The 14414-nt window shown below is 41.4% G+C and overlaps 1 protein-coding gene and 1 non-coding gene across 12 annotated transcripts in view; one reads left to right on the forward strand and one right to left on the reverse strand.

Moving 5' to 3' along the window:
- The first annotated feature begins 275 nt into the window (after window positions 1–275).
- The window catches only part of DOCK7 (dedicator of cytokinesis 7), a 211794-nt gene continuing 197655 nt past the window's right edge, over window positions 276–14414 (forward strand). For all 11 annotated transcript variants that reach the window (XM_060304849.1, XM_060304856.1, XM_060304861.1 and 8 more), the window contains exon 1: window positions 276–411. In XM_060304849.1, the coding sequence (XP_060160832.1) occupies window positions 374–411 (38 nt within the window). In that variant the 5' untranslated portion in view covers window positions 276–373. The remainder of the gene's footprint in view (window positions 412–14414) is intronic.
- On the reverse strand, window positions 12173–12278 carry LOC115858391 (U6 spliceosomal RNA). The gene has a single exon (XR_004041626.1). It is a non-coding gene; the product is annotated as a U6 spliceosomal RNA (small nuclear RNA).

The following is a 14414-nucleotide window of genomic DNA, read 5'->3' on the forward strand; positions in this document are numbered from 1 at the left end:
GCTTCGCCAGGTCGCTGGCCCCTCTCTGGCTTCTCTTTGCGTCCTCTCGGTCATGCGGGCCCCGCGGCAGCCGGGAGACCAGAGCCTGCGGCTCGGTCCCTCCACGCCCCAGTCTTCCTCTTCGCTTCCGCGGGCCGCAGCTGCGTTCCGAAGCCAGGTTTCCCGAGGGGATTGACGCGCTGAGGGGAGGAGCGGTTTCTTGCTGCGCGCCTCTCAGGAGCATTACGGCCGGGCTCGTTCCCGGCTCCGGCCGCCAGCCCCAGCCTCACGGGTCCGGAGCGGGGACTGGCGGAGGCGGCGAGGGAGGGAGCGCGAGTGAAGAGGCACGCGCCCGCCCGTCCGCGCCCAGACCGCCGCAGCCGCCTTAGCAGCCATGGCCGAGCGCCGAGCCTTTGCCCAGAAGATCAGCAGGTAAATTTGGGGCGTGGGGCGCGCCGCCGCAGCCGGGGGAAGAGTCGGAGAATCCTCCCGGCCCGGGCCTAGGAGGCGGGTGGGTGTGGCGACGCGGACTCCGGGATCCCGCGGCCTGGTCGGCGGCTGGGCGGAGAGGCAGAGGGGCGGAGGGGCGGAGGGGGCTCTCGGCGGCCGCGGTGGCTGCCCAGGCCTGGCGCCGCCCTCCGAACCCGGCCCTTAGCCCGCGCCTCGGCCAGGGTCGCTGAGAGCCCCGCACGCCCGCGCCCCTGCCTCCGCCGGCTCCTCGGGCCCCCGGGCCTGGAGTTCGCGGCGGCTTATTGAAGGGCTGGCGGGGGAAGCTCTTCTGCCGGCCGCTCGGCGCTTCCCAAATTCTTTGTGTCCCCACCCCCGGGCTGGCCGGGGCCCTTTCTTTCTCCCCGCCCACCCCCGTTGCCCCTCAGGAGGGTGCGGGGGTCCGCCCTCGTCTCCACCCCAACAAAAGATTCGGCGCGCGGCGGGCTCCCGGCCGGTGCGAGGCCCCCCCTCCTTCAAGCCTCTCACCCTTCCCAGAAATCTGACAGGAATCCTCTTTGCACCCAGAGGTCCGATTCAGAGTGGGCTCGTGCACCCAGAATCGAAAACGTACGGCCTAAATGAAAAGTTGAGAGCTTGTGGTCTGCACCTTCGGTGTCCAGCTGCCCGATCTGACGAATTGTAGGCTGGAGCTTGATCCTAGTAGCGTGTGAATGTAAACTGCGCCTGTGTTTCTCATAGCTCCAGAGGAAGATGGATGATAGGCAGTGTTCTTTATACACCGGCCCTTTGACTCGTGTTTTTAGAAGTCTAGCAGTGAGCAAGCGATCACGGTTGAGGTTTCTGAGCTTTTCATCCACTTGTGGTGGGGAGGTTGCCACCTTTCTCCCCCCTAAAACTAAAAATTGAATTACGGTGGAGGATTCTAACATTTGTAGACTTTCATTGTGGAATATATCAGTGGGTATGACACTAGACATGTTTTGTTTAATAAGACCATATTTCTGTTCATCTGAAGTCCCAAGAGAAGAAACATTCGAATGTATTACTTTTTCGACAATTGTATTTCTGTGACTCTGGATCTTTTTAGTTCGCTGATGTTTATTAAAGATTTTTGGACCTACCAAACAGGTCGTTTCTTAACTGCTTGAACTTCCATAGTGTTACTCTCTTTTGGCACTTTTTCATTTAAAACTAACATCTGTTTCATTTAAGCTTTGTGCTTTTCTTTTTTTCTTTCGAGCTTTAAAACACATATTTTATTTTCTCCTTAAGAGACAAAATAGCAAGTGCTTAAGAGCATAAGCTCAGACTGTGACCACGGGCTTAAATCCTGACTGTTATTTTCTAAGTTGGCACCTTGGCCAAATTGTTTAAGGTCTTTACTTGTTTGGAAAGTGGGTAAAAAAACCGGTACCCAGCTCATAGAGTTGTTGCGAACATTAAACGGAATAATTTGTGTAAAGGGTTTAAGTACAGTGTATGGCCTTTACTAGCTATCATGGAACACTTAACAGTAATTAGTATAACCTAGGGAGCTGTGATAGACTTAATAGGAAATTATTACTTTTGTTCTTTTTAAAAATTTTTTTGTAAAATAACTTGGTTTTGTTTCTGAAGGCAGTGCCATTTAAAAGTAGATGCATTACTTGACACGCATGCTTAGTATTAATTTCTCTTAAATAGAACCAAAAGCTTATCTCTGAGAACATTGTGCTGATCAAGAAAGTGCACATAAGGGAGTTAGGTGTGAAATACATACAATGTCTGTTCTCCATTCATGGAATTTGTTCTCAGATAGGGCATGACAAAACACAAGAAAAAAAGATAACCAGTTTTGCAAAACAACAAAAAAATTCAAGTTAGTATAGCCGTTTAAAGTTATAAAAGTAAGGCAATGGAAATGAAGAGACATGCATTGATTGGAGAGATACTTAGGAGGTAGGCATGGCAGTGATTGATGATTGCTTGGATAAGGAAAGTGAGGAAGACTGAAGAGTCTGGGAGGACATCCAAGTTTCTGACTTGGGCAACCAGGATGGAGGCAGTTGTTGAGTAAGGGAGGACAGGAGGAAGAATGGGTGTGAGGGTGGGAAATGAGGTGGGATGGAGATGATGATTCAGTTTTGGACATGTTGATTTTGAGGTGCTCATGGAGCATTCCAAGAGAAGTGTCTATGAAGCTGTTGGTACAGGTTTAAGGTGCAGAAGAGAGATTGGGTTGGAGATATAGATTTGGGAGTCATCAGCAAGTAGATTGTAATTAAAGCCAGAGGAGCAGATGAGATAGTTGAGGAGGAATGCACAGGCTTAATCTGGAGGGAAGACCAAGGACAGAACTGCTATAGATGATGAATTATTATCTGCTTATTGTGAATGAAAGGTACTTTCCTCCAAGTTACCAAATATGGCTGAATAATACCTCTGAATAAATTATTGTTCTGCTTCTTAGTTTCCTACTGGGGGAAGTATAGCACAACTCTGGAGACAGACTGCCTGGTTTGACATCCTAGCACTGCCCCCCATTGTGTAAACTTGGATGAGTTACTTCCTCTCACTTTTGCCTCATTTTCCCTATCTATAAAATGGGGTTAATAGTAGGACTCACCTTATAGGATTGTTGTAAGGATTAAATAAATCCATACGTATAAAATGCTTATGACAGTGCTTTTTAGGTAATAGTACACAGTAAGTATCACTATTTTTTTTATTATTACAGGATTTATAATATGGCCTAGGACTATTATTTGGAAGTAATAATCCTTTTTATGATATACCTATATGAACTTTGTTGCTCTGTGAAAAGCCTGTTGCTACTGGAAAACTTATTTTTCTTTTTTAAAGCTTTATGATTTTTCAGAAACCTTTACTTTGAAAAGAATTACACTGATCTCTTTTCTGGCTCAGTTTTTTCCTAGCCCTTTGCATTTAGTGCTGTTATTTTTTGAGGCTGTGATTTGGTGATTTTTCAAAGCTCTTTATTGTGCAACACTGATTGTGCTACTAACCTTGGCTCATCATAGAAAAGCAGACTTCATGTCAAGTATTGCCTCTTGTCTGTTCTCCCTACATTTATGTATGTATGTATGGCTGCGTTGGACCTTTGTTGCTCAGTGTGGACTTTCTCTAGTTGCGGTGAGCAGGGGCTATTCTTTGTTGCGGTGCACAGGCTTTTCATTGTGGTGGCTTCTCTTGGTGTAGAGCACAGGCTCTAGGCGCACGGGCTTCAGTAGTTGTGGCATGCAGGCTCAGTAGTTGTGGCTCACGGGCTCTAGAGCACAGGCTTAGTAGTTGTGGCACATGGGCTTAGTTGCTCCGTGGCATGTGGGATCTTCCTGGACCAGGGATCGAACTCATGTTCCCTGCATTGGCAGGCAGATTCTTAACTACTGAGCCACCAGGGAAGTCCCTGTTCTCCCTACTTTTTGAGGACAAGGCATATGCCTTGTTAACCTTTGTAATCACTCCCTAGTGTATAATAGGTACAATTTATGGAATGTTGATTGTAGATAAATGACCTAGGATTTTGTTTGGATTATTTTGTCCTATCACTTGATATTCAGCTGTAACGAAGAATATTTGTGTATACTTAAAACACTTTTTACCACATTCTCATCTTCATAACCCAGAGGGCAGAAGAACATAGTAAAGAAGGTAGACTCTAGATCACATCACCCAGGTTGAAATTCTCCCTATACTAAATAATAGCTGTGTAATCCTGGGCAGTTGATCTAACCTCTTTGTCTTTGTTTGCTCATCAGTAAAGTGGAGCTAAAAACCTCTGTAGGATTAATTTGAGGATTAAATGAGATAATACATGTAAGACACTTAGAACTGTGCCTGAAACATAATAAGCATTCAAAAAATGTTAGCTGCTGCTATTATTCCTATATTATTTACTGTTATTTATTTATTTGTTTATTTTTATTGGGGTATAGTTGTTTTAAAATGTTGTGTTAGTTTCTATTGTACAGTGAAGTGGAGTTCCCTGTGCTATACAGCAGGTTCTTATTAGTTATCTATTTTATACATATTAGTGTATATATGTCAATCCCAATCTCCCAATTCATCCCACCTCACCACCCCCACTTTCCCCCCTTGGTGTCCATACATTTGTTCTCTACATCTGTGTCTCTATTTCTGCCTTGCAGACCGGTTCATCTGTACCATTTTTCTAGGTTCCACATATATGCGTTAATATACGATATTTGTTTTTCTCTTTCTGACTTACTTCACCCTGTATGACAGTCTCTAGGTCCATCCACGTCTCTGCAAATGACCCAATTTCGTTCCTTATTGTGGCTGAGTAATATTCCATTGTATATATGTACCATATCTTCTTTATCCATTCCTCTGTTGATGGACACTTAGGTTGCTTCCATGTCCTGGCTATTGTAAATAGTGCTGCAATGAACACTGGAGTGCATGTGTCTTTTTGAATTATGGTTATTTACTGTTATTTATTATTCCCATAATACAGATGCAGAACTGAGGCCTACTGAGAATGAGATTATTTGCCTTAATTGAGGTTCAAACCCTAGTCCTCTGATTTCAGATCTTAAATTATTATTATTCGACTGTATTTTCTTTCTGCAAAATATTTTCTTCTGTGGTAGTTCTAGATTTTCTAACAGTGTTGCTATTAGTATACCAAAAGTTATCCTTGTTTTCTTAATCTTTGTTAATTTCGTATCATTTTGCTGCCTAAGAAGCAGAATTTAATGAAAGGCTTTCATCAGATCTTTATTTCTGAGGAAAATCCTACATGAGTAGGATTTCCTGGGTATAGGCTTATTTATAACCTCAATTGTTTTTAGTCTTGAATCTGTTCATAACTCTGGCTGAATAGGCTCAATCTTTTAATCTACTTTGTTCAATTCATAATCTCACTCCTGATAAAAGTAAGTCCTTTCCACATAGTATCAACTATTTCAGTGCTGCCTGTTTCATCACTTTGGACACATATACCACTTCCCTGACCTTCTGTTGTACTCATTTCACTAACTGTTAATGCTGAATATCTAACCTATTTCTTGCTCCTGAGCTGCAGAGTAGTGTTAGAGGGAGACTAGAATAGTCCAGAGTTGATCTTTAAAAAAAAAAAAAAAAAAAAAAAAACTATTTATTTAGTTGTGCCAGCTCTTAGTTGCGGCAGGCGGACTCTTCAGTTGCAGCAGGTGGGCTCCTTGGTTGCGGCATTTGGGCTCCTCATTTGTGGCATGCAAACTCTTAGTTGTGGCATGCATGGGGGATCTAGTTCCCTGACCAGGGATGGAACCCAGGCCCCCTGCATTGGGAGTGCAGAGTCTCATCCACTGTGCCACCAGGGAAGTCCCCAGAGTTGATCTTTTATTAATTAATGTCTTATCATTTGAAATGAGGTTTATTCCAAATAATGTCTCTTATTTATCATCTTTGTTTCCCTACCCCATCTTTTACCGAAAAGTTTGGGACCATACCACATGAGTCCTTCATTTTAACCTCAGCATATGACTGTCCCAATATATTGTTCAACCATCTTTCTCTTGAGCCTGAAGGGTATCTTGTACCTAAAACTTACCTGTGTTATTGTACTTTGAATCCCATACCTTGCCACCTCCTCCCAACCTTGATCTCACAATTTTCCCTTTCCTTTCTAGCATCTTCAATCTATTCTTTTTTATGGATGTTTCCCTTAAGCCATAAGACTTATCCTGCCTTTCTCATCATAAAACAAAGAACCATCGAGTCTTCTGGCATTTCTGGCTGCCAACCAATCATTTCTTTTTCTTTTATAGTCAGTTTTCTCACATGTATGTGGTATAGTCACCAGTACTTCCTGCCTGTTCTCTTTCTCATCAATCCTGGGGCCATATGGTAGTGCTTACCATGCTACCTTATGTGTACTTGGATTATAGAACTCTTGAGAATTAGGAACATCTGACTTTTTTCTTTTGTTCATCACTGATTTCATGAGGTACAGTTTTTTTTTTTTCTTTTTCTTTCTGAACTTTCTCATGCTTGCCCTCCTTTCCCCTTTCCCCCTATTTTATACTGCTTTTCAGAGCTCTTTGAGGGCTGGTCTAGGTCTTTTTATCTACAGTGCTTAGCACAGAAACTTGTGTAAACTGGACGCATAAGAAGTGTAGGAATGAACGCCACCCTGCCACCTTGGAGCATCTTTCATTGCCTCACAACAAGGTCATGGCTGATCTAGTCCCTCCCTCCTCCAATTCAAACGTGTTACAAATGAAGTCTCCCTAAAACACAGCTTTTATCATGGCATTCTTATGTTCAAAAATATAAATGTAGTGGCTTCTTATGGGGTTAAATCCAAACTCCTGCTTGCATTTTAAAGTCATCTATAATCTGGTCCTTCTCTTGTTGCTTATTCTCTAGCTTACATTTTGGACTAGTCAGTCTGGTGTTTTCACTTTACCCCCACAAATGCTCTGCTCATTTCCATCTCTATAACTGTTCTGTTGGTTTTTTTTTTTTTTTTATATATCCTGCCTTTCCTTTTCTAAATCTTACCCTTTGCTTTAGAGTACTCCAAGCTGCTGTCCTGACATTTGGGATAACCATTTCCTTGCTTTTCTTTATTTTTACTACCTATGAATGCATCCCTAAGCAATATAATTTTTTATTTTTGAATTCATTTAAATAGAATCATACTGTATGTTTGTATGCTTTTCTATCTTACTACTTTTGCTCAAAATTATATCTGTCAGATTCAGCCATGATGTTACAAGCAGTTGAAGTTCATTCATTTTCATTGCTTTATATTATTTCATTGTATAAATATACCACAATTTTCCATTCTACAGTAGATGGACATTTGGGTTGTTTCCAGTTTTTGACTGTTAGAAACAGTGTTGCTATGAGCATTCCTATACATATATTCTGGTACATATGTTCATGAGTTTTTCTATGGTATGCTCAGGTGTGGAATTGCTAGGTTTTTTTTTTTTTTTTTGCGGTACGCGGGTCTCTTACTGCTGTGGCCTCTCCCGTTGCGGAGCACAGGCTCCGGACGCGCAGGCTCAGCGGCCATGGCTCACGGGCCCAGCCGCTCCGCGGCACGTGGGATCCTCCCGGACCGGGGCACGAACCCGTGTCCCCTAAATCGGCAGGCGGACTCTCAACCACTGCGCCACCAGGGAAGCCCGAATTGCTAGGTTTTTATTGCTTGTCCTAGCAGTTTTATTTATCATCAAGTTTATTAGGCTATGCCAAACTGTTTTCTAAGATAGTTGTGGAAATTTACACTCCCACAATTTTGCCTTACATAGTTACCATCACTTGGTATTGCCAGCTTTTTCATTTTGCCAATCTGGTGGATGCATGATCCTATCTTATTGTAAAAGTTTTACTACATATTTGCTTGATAACTAATGAGATTGAGCCCTGTTTTGTATGTTTATTGACCATTTGAATTTACTTTTTTGTAAATTACCTAATTAAATACTTTGCCATTTTCCTTCCTTGTTTTTTCCCTTTGGATTGTCTTTTTCTTATTGATTTGTGTGAGTACTTTATATGTATTCCGTAGATTAATCATTTATTGATTATATGTTTCGCAAATATCTTTTCCTACACTGTGGTTTGTTTTTTAATTCTTTTTATAGAGTCTTTTACTTTTTTTTTTGGGCTGCACATTGCGGCGTGTGGGATCTTAGTTCCCTGACCAGGGATTGAACCTGGGCCTCCTGCAGTGGAAGTGTGGGGTCTTAACCACTGGACAGCCAGGGAAGTCCAAAATGGAATCTTTTGAAAACTACGTTTTAATGCAGTATATCAGGTTTTTTTTTAACGTTTAGTATTTTGGGGGTCTTGTTTAAGAAATATTTTATTCTCTGAGGTCATTAAGATATTCATCTGATTTATAATAAACTTTGTAATTACCTCCTTTGTGTTTAGGTTTATATTCCACCTGGACTTGATATGTGTATGGTGTGAAATTTTAATTTTTTCAGAATGGATTCTCCTTTCCCCATTGATCTGTCCTGCCATGTCTATAATAGATGTGTGTGTCCTTATTTGTGGGTTTTTTTTAATGGGCTCTCTATTTTGTCCCAGTGGTCTAGTTATACATCTTTTCACTAATTATAAACAATTTTCATTGTAATAAGTTTTGGAATTTGGTAGACTTCTCTCACTTTAAAAAAAATAAGTGTCTTAGCTGCTCTTAGCTTTTTGAATTTCCGTGTATATTTTAGAATCCACCAAAAACAAACAAACAAAAAACTCCCAAATCCTATTAGAATTTGATTGGGATTGCACTGAATCTGTACATCAATTTGGGGGAGAAATGACATTCTTATAATACTGATTCATGGTCGTGGTGTATCTCTCCATTTATTTAGGTCTTCTTTGTATCACACAATGAAATTTTGTAGTTTTCTCCGTAAGGTTCTTGCATATCTTTTGTTAGATTTATCCCTAGGTATATAACAATTTTGTATCAGCTATATACCTTGTTAAACTCTTGTTAAATCTAAGAATGTACCTGTGGATTCCTTTGTATTTTCTTTTTCTTTTTTTAAAAATTTTTACCAAAGTTTAATAATAGTCCTTGATTCTTCAAAATGGGCACAGGCTTTTCAACTCCGGACAGTCCTCAGGTTACACAATAGCTTTCTGGGACTGATTCAACCAGAACTGTTGTGCTTTCTCAGGAAAACACAGGGTCAGTCTTTTTCAGGAGACCTTATATTCCAGCTCCATACTTGAGAAACTCCTGGTACAGGAAGACTGAACAAAGCTGAGGGGGAAGATCAGGCTGCAGTCAACCTACTTACTCTCCTGTGGCCTTTCTATTTTCCACGTAGACAGCCGTATCATCTGAAAATCAAGAATTTTTGTTTTGTCTTTTCCAAACCTTGTAACTGATTTATTTTTTTGTGTTGGTCTGCAGGCTATTATCTTGCATTATTGTACAGATTTTTACTACCATTTCTACTCAACATTGTGTTAATATTGAGCATCCTCATTTTGTTTTTCTGTGTTTCACTTAATATTAAGCCTGGTGATTACTGTAGGTTTTTTGTAGGTACTCTTTTAGGCTGGGTTCCCTAGAAAATAGAGACTGAAACAAGGATTAAGAGTTGAGGCTTGGGGCTTCCCTGGTGGCGCAGTGGTTGAGAGTCCGCCTGCCGATGCAGGGGACATGGGTTCGTGCCCCAGTCCGGGAAGATCCCACATGCCGCGGAGCGGCTGGTCCCATGAGCCATGGCCGCTGAGCCTGCACGTCCGGAGCCTGTGCTCCGCAACGGGAGAGGCCACAACAGTGAGAGGCCCACATATCGCAAAAAAAAAAAAAAAAAAAAAAAAGAGTTGAGGCTTGGACTTCCCTGGTGGCGCAGTGGTTAGGAATCCGCCTGCCAATGCAGGGGACACGGGTTCGAACCCTGGTCTGGGAAGATCCCACCGGCTGCGGAGCAACTAAGCCAATGTGCCACAACTACTCAGCCTGCGCTCTAGAGCCCGTGAGCCACAACTACTGAAGCCCGTGTGCTGCAACTTCTGAGCCCGCATGCTGCAACTACTGAAGCCTGAGTGCCTAGAGCCCATGTTTCACAACGAGAGAAGCCACCGCAATGAGAAGCCCACGCACTGCAACGAAGAGTGGCCCCCGCTCGCCGAAACTAGAGAAAGCCCGTGTACAGCAACGAAGACCCAACGCAGCCAACAAAAAAAAAAGTTGAGTTTTTTTCTGGGAGGCATAATCCCAGGGCATTAAAAGAGAAGAGGAAAGTGAAGAGAAGGATGGGAAACAATGCAAGGTGATACCTTATCTCGTTGGCCACTGCTTCACAAAGAGCTAAAGAGAGATCGTTTGCCAGGTGTGCACGCTTGGCCGCACAGGATATCTTTAGACAGAGGAACAGTTCCTTAGATGTGTAGATGGCACTGTGGAAGAAGAGGAAGTTTATCTACCTGCTTTTCTCCTGCATCCTGTTTGCCATTAGTCAGTTCAGTCTCCACAGAGAGTGAGTTTCCTTTAGTTTCTGGGATGCATCTTTTGGACCCCTTTGGCAACCGCTTGAGATGTCTCTGCTTTTTCAGTGGCCTTTTACAGAAGAGACTTTTTGGTTGCAAGTGACAGAAACTCAAATCAGATTAATTTGCACATATAAAAAAAAAGGGTGCTGACTCATGTTAACTGAGTACATTGGGTCCAGGGATACAGGTGATGTTAGTAGGCCTCTTATCTTCATGTCTTGTCTAGGTTTTCCACAAAATTATAACAAAATGGTTACAATGAGAATTGACAGCCCCAGGCTCGAATCCTACAAGTTTAGCTGTGGCAGAAAAGATCCAGGGACACAGTTATTGGTCTGGCTTGGATCACATGTCCTTCCTTGAACCAATTACTGTGTTTATGGATATAGGGAATTCTGGCCAGTCCTGGGTCATATGTCCTCTGTGGTTTGGGGGAGAGATGTGATGGTGTCAGCAACACCCAATCTCAAGGAATGAGTTGCTTATCAAAAAGGAGTTTCTAACCAAAAGAAGGAGGGTCAGAGTGCTGGTCCCCAAAACAACTGATATTCTTTAAATAAAATTAGTCATTTGAAGTTGTGTAGCATCCCTATAATCATTTAAATATATAGCTGTATAGTCAGCTCTACTACCTGCTAAAATTTAAATGTAACTGGTGAAATACAAAAAACAAACAAAACCAGGGTAACCTGATGCCAGCTGTGGATCCCCTGTCTCTTAACTTGGTTAAGTTTAGCTCTCACCTTAATGCCAACTCACAGCCTCCCAAAGAGGTCTACTTGGTTCTTGTTTTTTGGCTTTCCCATGCTTCTTTCTGCACCTGCACTCCTGCATCCACATGAGGTGTTCCATGTTTGTCCTGTTACACCAGAAAACTGAACTCCTTCACTCATATCAGCCTTTTAATGATTTTAAACTTTGCTAAAGATACAGGGGTGGTGGTAAGGAGCCTCAGAGTCCAAAACTTTCTTAGTGACTCCACTGCAACTCCTTTTTCCTGTCACCATCATTCTTTCTCTGACTGTAAGCAATTTCTTACCCTTATCGTCACAGAGTAGTTCCAACCATATCCAAGCTCTTTTTGTTTTTTAAAAAGACAACTTTATAGAGGTATACTTTACATACCGTACAGTTAATTCATTTTAAGTGTACCATTCAGTGATTTTTAGGAAATTTATAAAGTTGTGAAACCATCACCCACAATCCTGTTTTAGAGCATTTTCGTCCCCCTCCCCCCAGAACCCCTTGTGCCAGTTTGTAGTCACTCCCTAGTTCCACCCCAAGCCCCAGGCAACCACTAATATGCTTTATGTCTGTCTCTCTTTCTCTAGATTTGCCTTTTCTGAACATATCATATAAATGGAATCATACAATATGTGGCCTTTTGTGTCTGGCTTCCTTCACTTAGCGTAACATTTCAAGGTTTGTCAAGTAGTAGCATGTATCAGTACTTGTGAAGTGGCATTTCATTATGGTTTTGATTTGCATTTCCCTAATGATTAGTGATGTTTTTCTTGTGCTTATTAACCATTTACATATCTATTTACATATCTGTCTATATTGGTGAACTATCAAAATCTTTTGCTCATTTTTAAATTAGATTATTTATCTTGTTTTTGAGTTGTAAGAGTTCTTTATATGTTTTAGATAAAGGTCCTTTATTAGATATATGATTTGCAAATATTTTCTCCCTGTCTGGTTTGGTTTTTTATTTTCTTAATGGTGACAATGGTGTGTTAGTTTCTGCTTTATAACAAAGTGAAAAAATATGGAACACTTCACGAATTTGCATGTCATCCTTGCACAGGGGCCATGCTAATCTTCTCTGTATCGTTCCAATTTTAGTATATGTGTGCCGAAGCGAGCACTTAATGGTGAATTTTGAAGCACAAAGATGTACATTTTGATGAAATCCAATTTATTAATTTTTTTTCTTTTTTATGGATCATGATTTTGGTGTTGTTAGATCTAAGACTTGGCTTAATTTATACTCAAGAAGATTTCCTTCTCTGTTTTCTTCTAGAAGTTTTTATAGTTTTAGCTCTTACTTTTGGTTTATGATCCATTTAGCATTAATTTTTGTGCATGGTGTGAGAAGGGGTCTAAATTCATCTTTTGTATATGAATGTTCAGTTGATGTAACACTCTTTGTTGAAAAGACTGTCCTCTTCTCATTGAATTACCCTGATACCTTGTTAAAAATCATTGATCTGTATGTCTGTCCTTACAGTATCAAACTGTTCTGATTACTCTCATTTTACAGTAAAATTTGATAGCTGGAAGTGTAAGTCCTTCAACTTTTTTTGTCTTTTTCAAAATTGTTTTGCCTATTCTGGATTTTTTCCATTTCTGTAAACATTTTAGGATCAATATCAACATGAATTTTACCAATTTCTGCAAATATTCTTTTTGTTGTTGTTGTTGTTGTTTGTTTGTTTGTTTGTGGTACATGGGCCTCTCACTGCTGCGGCCCCTCCTGCCGCGGAGCACAGGCTCCAGACGTACAGGCCCAGCGGCCACGGCCCACGGGCCCAGCCGCTCCGCGGCATGTGGGATCTTCCCAGACCGGGGCACGAACTGCATTGGCAGGCGGACTCTCAACCACCGCGCCACCAGGGAAGCCCTCTTGGGGTTTTGACAGGGATTACATTTAATCTGTAGATTAGTTTGGGGAGAATTGCCATCAACAATATCAAGTCTTCAAATCCATGAACACAGGGCTTCCCTGGTGGTGCAGTGGTTAAGAATCCGCCTGCCACTGCAGGGGACATGAGTTTGATCCCTGGTCCAGGAAGATCCCACATGCCGCGGAGCAGCTAAGTCCATGCGCCACAACTACTAAGCCTGCACTCTAGAGCCCGTGAGCCACAACTACTGAGCCTGCGTGCCACAACTACTGAAGCTCGTGTGCCTAGAGCCCATGCTCCGCAACAAGAGAAGCCTCCGCTCACCGCAACTGGAGAAAAGCCCGCGCGTGGCAATGAAGACCCAATGCAGCCAAAATAAATAAATAAATAAAATAAATTAATTAAAAAAAAAATCCATGAACACACTGTCTCTTCATTTATTTTGAGCTTTTTTGATTTCTCTTAGTAAAGTTTTAAAGTTTTCAGTGTGCAAGTCTTATACTTCTTTTGTTAAATCTATTTCTAAGTATTATATTGTTTTTGATTTTATCATGAATGGAATTAAAGAATTTGGTTTGTTTGTTGCTGGTTTATAGAAATACAATTGATTTTTGAATATTGAATTTGTATCTTCTGACGTTCCTGAACTTATTTATTAGTTCTAGTAATTTTTGGTGGATTCCTTAAGATTTTCTGCCTACAGGACATATTGTCTGTGAGTAAAGATAGTTTTATTTCTTCCTTTCCAATCTTAATGCTTTTAATTTCTTCCCTTTCCTTCCTTCCTTCCCTCCCTCCTTTCCTCCCTGTCCTTTCTTCCTCCTTCCCTCCCTTTCCTTCCCCCCTCTCTTCCTTCTTTCCATTTTTCCTTCTTTCCTTCCCATATTCCACTGGCTGGATCCTGCAGTGTAGTGTTGAATAGAAGTGGTGAGAGTACACATCCTTGCTTTCTTTCCCGTCTAAGGAAGAAAGCATTTTACCATTAAGTATGATGTTATCTGTAGGCAGATGCTGTAGGAAAGGGAAGGAGGGGAACATTTGAGAAGTATTTAAGACTTAGGATGAACAGAGTTTAGCAACTAATTGTATACAGTTTACATCAGGATATAATTTGTATGTTTGTGGGTAAGGAGATTCTGGCTTTATTTTTATGAAGTAGAGTGGAGTTAAGGATATATTTATTTCCTTTTGGGAGGATTGACTTTTTACAGTAGAGGTTTTTTCCCCTTCAGTTTTCTTTTTAGTTGGCAATTTCAGATCAGTGTTAATTTTTTCAAATGCTAAATTTAAAAATCTTTTTTTCTGTAGTTATAACTTAATATGTTCCATGAAGTAGGGAGCATTATTATCACCATGTTTTAGTTGAGGAAATTGAGA

The sequence above is a fragment of the Globicephala melas genome, chromosome 1 (assembly GCF_963455315.2).
Source record: "Globicephala melas chromosome 1, mGloMel1.2, whole genome shotgun sequence".
NCBI classification, from domain to species: domain Eukaryota; kingdom Metazoa; phylum Chordata; class Mammalia; order Artiodactyla; family Delphinidae; genus Globicephala; species Globicephala melas.